This window comes from Bos mutus, chromosome 6 (assembly GCF_027580195.1).
Source record: "Bos mutus isolate GX-2022 chromosome 6, NWIPB_WYAK_1.1, whole genome shotgun sequence".
Classification (NCBI taxonomy): Eukaryota; Metazoa; Chordata; class Mammalia; order Artiodactyla; family Bovidae; genus Bos; species Bos mutus.
Genome location: NC_091622.1, coordinates 36647348 through 36656850, shown reverse-complemented (window position 1 = coordinate 36656850; position 9503 = coordinate 36647348). Strand labels below are relative to the sequence as shown.

General features: G+C 36.1%; 1 protein-coding gene across 1 annotated transcript; it reads left to right on the top strand.

Annotated features, from left to right (window-relative positions):
• Positions 1–351: 351 nt before the first annotated feature.
• SPP1 (secreted phosphoprotein 1) lies at positions 352–7381 on the top strand. The gene is made up of 7 exons (XM_005897794.3): positions 352–446; positions 1539–1606; positions 1727–1765; positions 4229–4309; positions 4799–4840; positions 5611–5913; positions 6615–7381. The coding sequence occupies exons 2-7, from the start codon at positions 1553–1555 to the stop codon at positions 6930–6932; spliced, it is 837 nt and encodes a 278-aa protein (XP_005897856.1). The 5' UTR covers positions 352–446; positions 1539–1552; the 3' UTR covers positions 6933–7381.
• The last annotated feature ends 2122 nt before the right edge of the window (positions 7382–9503 follow it).

Sequence of the window (9503 nt, the reverse complement as noted above, 5' to 3'; positions counted from 1 at the left end):
TTAGATAATATTTTCTTCTAACTCAGAAATAAACCCTTTTCCCTCCCTCTACGTTTTCATGGGCCCTCTAGATGCCCTTCCAGGATGCTGGAAGTCAGTGCTATGAACGAAAAAAGATAGTTAATGATATTGTACATAAGTAATGTTTTAACTTTAACTAGCAGGGTAGTGGGTGTTTGTGTGCGTGTGCGCGTGTGTGTGTGCCTGTGTTTGTTCTGTGACCACAAAACCAGAGGGGGAAGTGTGGGAGCAAGTGGGCTGGGTAGTGGCAAAATGCCCCATGACACATCTCTCCGCCCCCTGTGTAGGTGGAGAGCATCTGGAGCAGCCTTTAAATTCTGGGAGATCCTGGTTGTCAGCAGCAGGGAGAGCAGGCCAGGAGGGCAGCACTGAGCACTGCATCAGCATCACAGGGGACTGGACTCTTCTCGCCGCCGCAGACCAAGGTAAGCCTGCAGTTTGCTACAGACTCCTGTCCTCTCTGTGCGCTGCCTCATTTCATTGGGAAGGTCAATTTGTAAGGAAAAGAGTATAATGGTAAACACTGTTAATCAGACTTGAGTTGTTCTTGTCTTTTGAATATGCATGCCAGATCCAGGGCTGATGTCCTGCAGGAAAGGTGGCCGGTTATTTTGAAAGACAGTCGAATATAAAACTTGAAAATATTTCCAGGGAGTCCTCAAAAGAATTGAGACTACTTTTTTCAGTCAGAAAATAAAAGAAAAATTCTATGCCCTTTTGGGATGATTGTATATACATCATTTTAAATGAATAGATGACCGTGGGATATTTAAAAGGAAAATGCTTTTTAGTATTCATATAACCTGACGTTAATGCTAATTTTTAGTGATTTGATTTATCCCTTTTTCAAGGAAAAAAAAAAACAACCCTTTCTGAATATTTTCACCTCTGTATTTAGCTATTAAAATTTCACCCAAATATCTATATGATACTGTTTAGACTTACAAATAGAAAAGCTGTTGACTTCAGTGTTTTCTTTTTCATTTCAAACTTTTAGAATACCTTGACTTACTAACCTTAGAGACAGCTACATTACACCTAACTAATACCTTTTAAATAATTTAAAATCACATTTGAAATGCATGTTGGAAAATGGAGACAGCAAGTTTCTCTTTCTTATTTTTATCTTCTCTCTTCATGTTTTTCTTCTCTGAAAAGTAAATATTCTCATTCTTGCTTTATTATTTTAATTCAATTACTGCTGATCTGTTTTTAGGTTTAGATAGCTGGAGATATCAGGTAGTAATGGTGTAATCTCTGAAACTCTAAATGTTAAAGTCGAATAAATATAGATTTGTAAAATTCCTCTCTCCCTTGCCTAATAGTGAGAGATGGAAAATAGAGGTGGCAGTACAAATATTAACTCAAAAGATCATAATATTAAAAAGAAATTAGTGGAGTGTTTCCACACAAAATACATATTTATTTGTGATGATTTTGTAATGTGGTAGCCTAAAAAAAGTATCACTGTTTTGACCTTAGAAAAGATAAAATATTTCTTACAAAATATTTTGCAGGAAAAATCATTACCATGAGAATTGCAGTGATTTGCTTCTGCCTCTTGGGCATTGCCTCCGCCCTTCCAGTGAGTACAACTGAATCTTTTTTTTTTTTTTTAATGTCCTTAAAATAAATGAATTGTGTGTTTCAATGTTGTTAGGAACACATTCACACTGTAATCTTTCTTCACCTTTCTATTTCAAAGGTTAAACCGACCAGTTCTGGCAGCTCTGAGGAAAAGCAGGTAAGCATCTTTTTGGTTTATTATATAGTTATTTATGCAACTTTTGCAAGATGTACTACAAACATATGACAATTTTACTTATTTGCACAAATAAAATAACTGATAAGTATTTATTGCGTGCCTGCTATGCTTCTAGTGCAGTACCAAGCATAGAATTGCTTTTAATTAATACAGTCTCTTAAAACTAAACTAGATTTCTTAATACAATAAAATGATGCTTTAGGTCAATCATTTCTGTAAAATGAGTTCTGTGAAGTTGTGTGACTTTTATTTCCATGAGTCAACTTAGTTCTAGAAGTAAAAAAATCCATCTTTCACTTTACTTAATGGCAAGCTAAGTTTAAAATTCACTTCACGTATTGGAGAGTTGGCATAACCATAATATTCACAGTTATCTCTGAAGATATTTGCTAAGAAACCCATTGTCTTTTAAAAAAAAAAAACCAGCATATTTATGCTGTTTGTATCTATTGTGCTTATCAGATGACTTTAGATTTTTCTAACCAAACATAAGACCAAATCAAACTCTTCATAATTATTCCACCCAGCACCATAGATGTACCTGTCCCTCCACAATAGGTGAAACCATGCCAGCCAAACAACAAACGGGTATTGTCCCAAGGAGCTTGAACAAAAAGGCACACAGGGTTCAATTCCAGATAAACAGAATAAAGGCCAATATAGAGCTGTCTGAGGTCACTGCAGTTAGATTGCTCAATGAAGATGTTAGGAGAAGTACTGCTGTGGGTGTTTGGATATGCAAATAGGCATGTGTAAGTGTGTCTGTTTTCCAACTGATCTAAGAACACAAGTATTGAATCACAATAATAAGCCAGAAAATTAACATTTCCAGAGAAAATAGAGGTCACACTCTTTAAGGCAAGAATTAGTGCCTTTTTAATAGAATAAAATATGGCACATGAAGCTATGGCAGTGTAAGTGGTTAAATGTTAATTAAGAGATAAGTGGAGAGCAGAACCTTCTAGAATCCTAGAAATGTAGAGCTAGTAGGAAGTATGGAAAGTCTATAAAGAGACACCCCTGAAGATGAAAACACTGGTTATCTATGAATGATATGATTACTGAGCAATTTTAGTTTGTTTTTCTTATCTGTATGTTCTTCATATTACTTTTTAAAAATTATAAATTTATCTTATAAATACAGATAAAGAATGATTACATCTATCAGAAAATATATTAATTATATATCAATTATAACATTTCTGTAAATATTATATATATATTTATATAAATATATATTTTAAAGAAAAAAATAGGAACCTTTGAACTCATCTACAGCAATAGTTTTCACATTTTTTAGTTGAAGAAAACCCTTCTTTCAGCAAAAACCTTCATAGAAGTCCAATATGAAACTGCTCTGGTTAGAGCCAGACATGGGAAACCCAACGTGCTACTAACTAGTTTCCTTCCTTTCTTCCCCTCCTTGCCTGTGAAAGAATTCTTGGAACCCCTAGGGTAACTCTTCTCAGTGACAGAGATGTGAAGTGATTGCCTTGGGCCATGCAGCCCACCAGATGACACTTATTCAGAGCAATTTCCACTCGTCTGCACTAGCATCTTATTGCCATTTCCCAGATAAACAATTTGGCTGAGTGAAAGACCATTCCATTCATGTCTTTGGCAGCTTACAACAAGAGAACTTTTATGCAATGGTGTTGATACTATATTTCTGCACTGTCCACAGGTAGCCAGAAACACATGTGACTGTTGGACACTCACAATGTAGCTAGTGCCAGAGAAGATAGTTTTCTTTATTAACTTAAATAGCCATGTGTTTCATGGCTAGAGGATACCATTCACGACAGCACAGCCTGAGAGTTTCTTCTTCCATAGAGGAAGGAAAAAAGGAAGACCAGTGCTAATTAAGGGCACCTCTGCTTTAGTTGTGTTTCATCTGAGGAATTTCAGCTATCAGACATAGAACAGGAAGGCAGTGTATCATCAGTGTGAGGAGCCATTGGATTTAAACCCTGGCTCTGCTACTTACTATCACTTAACTTTATTGTGGGCTTCCCCTCTGGTGGCTCAGATGCTAAAGAATCTGCCTGCAGTGCAGGAGACCCGGGCTTGATCCCTGGATCAGTCAGGAAGATCCCGTGGAGAAAGGAATGGCTATCTACTCCAGTATTCTTACCTGGAGAATTCTGTGGACAGACGCTGAAGGAATAATAATGATGATGATGATACTCATCTCAGGATTAAATGAATTAGTATTTATAAGTCACTTTGAAAGTGTGCCTGACTTACAGTAAGTGCTGTTAAATGAATCTATCAGAAAGAATAAATTATGAAAGGTATCACTAAGGTTCTAATTGACTAAATAATGCATATTATGCTTATTTGTCAAGATTGGGGAAGAACAGTTGTTATTTCAGCTTATCACTTAGAGACCCCTGTTTCTTTAAAAAATAAGAATGACAAATATGCAACTCTCTTTTGTAGCTTAACAACAAATACCCAGATGCTGTAGCCACATGGCTAAAGCCTGACCCATCTCAGAAGCAGACTTTCCTAGCACCACAGGTATTTTTCATTTTAATTAACTCTAAATATTAAAATTCTCACAATTAAAGAACAACCACTCCAAAAAATAGCCACCAAGCAGGCCATTTGGGCTGGTTAAATGGATCTTCCCTGCCTGTTGGGCTTCCCTGGTAGCTCAGTTGGTAAAGCATCTGCCTGCAACTTGGAAGACCCGGGTTCAGTCCCTGGGTCGGGAAGATTCCCTGGAGAAGGAAATGGCAACCCCCTCTAGTACTCTTGCCTGGAAAATTTCCATGGACTGAGGACCCTGGTAGGCTAAGAGTCAGACAGAACTGAGCAACTTCACTTTCCTGCCTGTTTGTAAAAGGGAGCTTAGGACACCAATTGATCTGTCAGGTTGTCTTCCGGCTTAATCCTTCCACAATGAGGCTAGAAAAATAAGACCTGCTTTGGATGGAAACAGCTAACTTTTGAATAAAAAAAGTTACGTTGTATGATGTGCACTGATTTGTGTCTTTTCTTCTTCAGAATTCTGTGTCCTCTGAGGAAACTGATGACAACAAACAAAATGTGAGTCTTTGCTTTGATTCTGATGTCTGTTGTGCCTTAGACTCAGGAAGGCACTCTTTCTCCTAATGACATTGCCCAGGTTCAAATTCCGGCAAAATTCCACTAGCAAACCCTTCAGGAAATACTTTTTATTGGGACTATTAATAGGGATAAGTTAAATTTGCTTTCCTTAAGATTCTATTTGAAGATGCTGAGAATCTATAAGAGAAGTTAGATAAATGACCCAGGATATTTGCAAATCAGAAGTGTAATAGACATTAACTGAGCTATAGTTTCTACACATGGATAAGAGAGTCACCTTTTGATTATCCAGGCTAATAGGGAGGTGATTTTAGTTTTGGGGGTGTGCATTAATACATGGATTCTCTGATCCCCTGAGAATTTTCATTTCAAATAGAAAAGGTAGTCTCACAATTATGTATCTGTATTTATTGGATCATTGAAATTTGGTAAATTAGTGTTTATTATGAACAAGGAAAAACAGTGTCATTGATACAAATATTATAACTCATACGTTTGCCTTGAAAATATCTATGAAAATCGTTTTTATGAGAAACCAAGAAAAATGCCTTAGAATAGGATTCCATTTACCCTTGTGTTAAAGGGGAAATTGGAATAAGCTCATTTTAGCATTTAAAAGCCATTAAGTGCTTTGTTGTGAATACAAAGATTCTAAAACTAAATAAAGATAGTAAAATACTAATGCACTGTAAAGCCTAAGGGACAGTAAAAACCCTGACACCCATTTTTCTGGCCATCTTGATTTCTAGACCCTCCCAAGTAAGTCCAATGAAAGCCCTGAGCAAACAGACGATCTAGATGACGATGATGATAACAGCCAGGACGTCAACTCTAATGACTCCGACGACGCTGAAACCACTGATGACCCTGACCATTCCGACGAGTCTCACCATTCTGATGAATCTGATGAAGTTGATTTTCCCACTGATATTCCAACAATCGCAGTTTTCACTCCATTTATCCCTACGGAAAGCGCAAATGATGGCCGAGGTGATAGTGTGGCTTACGGACTGAAGTCAAGATCTAAGAAGTTCCGCCGATCTAACGTTCAGGTAAATCTTGAATAGACACATCAGATGGTTATGATTAGAGCCCAATTCTAGGAAACTAGAGTCTGCGTGCTCACGTACGTGTTCATTCAGCAACTATTATTACTTTAAGATCACTGAATACAAAACCTTTCCCACTTGGTTTTTGCGCTCAAGTCCATATAATTTCTCCTTAATTTTGTTTCTCAATCACAATGCAATTTTTCCAAATCCTGCTTATAAAGCACTTATTGTATTCACTTTTTTTAATTAAAAAAGACTTTGGAAAAGAGTAATTATTTTCACAATATAGTGGTCATATCTTGAAGTTAAACACATAAGAACTGGAGAGTTGCAAATCACACTGACTTTATAGTCAAAGGATCTGGATATGGCACATAGCCTTGCCATTTACTATTGACTTTACTTTTAACTTTCGATCCATTTTATCTTTATGTAAAACAGATAATGAGACCTACCTCATATATTTCCTCATATACATAATTCATGTACTTATTAAACTAAAGGAGATGACATAATGAAAGAACTTGGTTTTTTAAAAGGTAGCATGCTAGTATTTTCTTTTCTTTTCTATTTTTGCTTCAGCCAAATTTAGACATTTTTATAGAATACTTTGGTGTGGAAGTTAGAAGGCATTAGAGAATTACAGTGCTTCCCTTCCTAGCTGTTCATTGAATTCTTCTCCTGTTTGTGCTGTGATTCAGAGTCCAGATGCCACAGAGGAGGACTTCACATCACACATAGAGAGTGAGGAGATGCATGACGCACCTAAGAAGACGAGTCAGCTGACTGACCACAGCAAGGAAACCAACAGTAGCGAGCTTTCCAAAGAACTCACGCCAAAGGCCAAGGATAAGAACAAGCATTCCAATCTGATTGAGAGTCAGGAAAATTCCAAACTCAGCCAAGAATTCCATAGCCTTGAAGACAAGCTAGACCTAGATCATAAGAGTGAAGAAGACAAACACCTGAAAATTCGTATTTCTCATGAATTAGATAGTGCCTCTTCTGAGGTCAATTGAAAGGAGAAAATACAATTTCTTACTTTGCTTTTAGTAAAAAGAAAAGGATACATTAAAGCAGGGTGGGAGACAATATGAAATGCATATTTCTCAGCTTAGTTGGTGAATGTATATGTGTGTAGATCTGGAAACAGATCATGTTTTTGATCATTAGTTTAATGTGTGGCTTCATGGTAACACCCTTCTAAACTAAAAGCTTCAGAGTTTAGTCTATGTTCTTTCCACATACAAAATGCAAACCATCACAGCATTTTAATGTTTGCTACCCTTTTAGGAATAGAAATTCATGTAGAAGCAAACAAAATACTGTTACACACTTTTAAGAAAGAATATAAAATTTCATGTCACTATGATCTTTTGTTTTTTAAATTAGTATATATTTTGTTGTGATTATTTTTTCTGTTGTGAATAAATCTTTTATCTTGAATGTAATGAGTCCGGTGCTATCAGTTGTGTTTCTTATTTGGTTTCCTACAGTTGCCTAGCAATTATAATCATTTTAATTACATTAATATGCTGGGCATAATAGAGAGCAATCTAAGACCTTCTGGGTCAGTTATACAGACTCTGACTGAGCTAAAGTTCCCGTCGAGGAAAGAAGAGTCAAGCAGGGGTTGATATTCAATCAGGAATGCTCCAACCATGCAGGGCTCCGTGGGTCACTTCCACTCTATGAAAGCAACCTTTTTCTAATTTTCACAACGCTAATAAAAAGTTAATAAGGGCTTCCCTGGTGGCTTAATGGTTAAGAATCCTCCTGCCAATGCAGGGGACATGGGTTCAATTCCTGATCCAGGAAGATCCCACATGCAGCCCGAGCACCACAACTACTGAGCCCGCATGCCTAGAGCCTGTGCTCCACAAGAGAAGCCGCCACAAGAAGCAGCTCCTGCGCTGCAACCAAGAATAGCCCCCACTCCCCACAACTAGAGGTGGCCCGCGTGCAACAACCAAGACCCAGCGGCCAAAAAAAATAAATAAATCTTTTTTAAAAAAAGAAAAGCTAATGAGTGCCTAGATGCAACGACAAATCAATTTCACTGTTTCTTATCATTCTCCATCAATTCTCTCAATATTGGTTTCTTGCCCTTGGATGACAACTTGATAGTTTCCACAGCTATTCTGATCATCTGTAGATATTGAACAAATAGTCCTTTTTTTATTGGAAAAAACCTAATGCAGTTTCAGCTAATACTCAAAATTTTCAACTTCATTCAAAACTAAAAGTTCTGGAAACCTGAAGTGGAGCACGTGCCTTTATTTCATGCTTTGCTCCTCTGCTCTTCCTAAAACTAGAAACCCCATTGGAAAATTTTTAATTCTTTATTAAACAACTCTTGGGATAAAGTGGAAAATTTTAAATTGCAGAATTTCTTTAAAAGTGTTGTAATGAAATGTAAAGTCAATAGAGTACACTTAAACTGGTGATCAAAGAAAATCCATAGCCTTAAATTCTTGCAGCAACAACAAAATAAAAGAATGAAAATAAATATATAAATACATTGAGTTCCCGTCTTAAAAATTAGAAAAAAACAACAAAGGAAAATAAAGCATAAGGAAGGAAATAATAAAGTTAAAAGTAAAAGTAATGAGGTAGAGAACAGAAAAGCAATAGAAACTAATCAATCAAAATGCTGATTCTTTGTTAAAAAAAACAAATCAGCACAACAGATAAACCCCTAGCTGACCCAATAAAGGAAGAAAGGGAGAAAACACAAATAAGAAATAAAAACAAGGAGATAACCAAGGACACGACAAAATTTTAAAAAAATCAAAAGTGACTCACTTTGTACAAGTCAAACAGAAAATCTAGGTGAATTGGATTATTTCCTAGGAAAATACAATTTACCAAAATTGACTTTGCTAATCATAGAAAACACAAATGGAAATTTTCTATAGTGGAAAAAGAAAAAGTTATCAAAGAACTATCTGTAAAAACTAGGCCCAAATGATTTTACAGTGGAATTTTATCACAACTTCAAAAACTAGATAATCTCAATACCATTTAAATTGAGGCAGAAAAGGAAAACTCTCAAATGACCGTTATAAAACAAGTATTACTTTGACACAAACCTGGTAATGATTGCAAACACACACACACACACACACAACTATAAATCAGTCTCACTTGTGACTGGCAATGGGAAAATCCTAAATAAAATGCCAGCAAACAGAATCTGAAATAAGTTTAAAGAATGCATCATAATCAGGGGGATTTATTTCCAGACAATGATGCTTCAGTATTAGTAAATTCATTCCTATAATGGACCATATCATTAAATCTAGACAGAAAGCTGTCATATGATTAGATCTCCATCCGAATACTAGCATCATTATTAATGGAGAAGCATTACAGGTATTTCCATTGAGAACAAGGACCAAGTAAGCTTCTCCTTTCTCTCTGCTATTATATAACATAGCTTTGGAGATAAAGCTAGCAATTATAAGCATTTAGAGGCATAAGAAGTGAGAAGTAATTTATGTTTTTATGTAAACTAATACTACACTTAGAAAACAGGGAATAAGTACTAAAAATAACAACTAACAAGTTCTGTAAGGAAGCATGATATA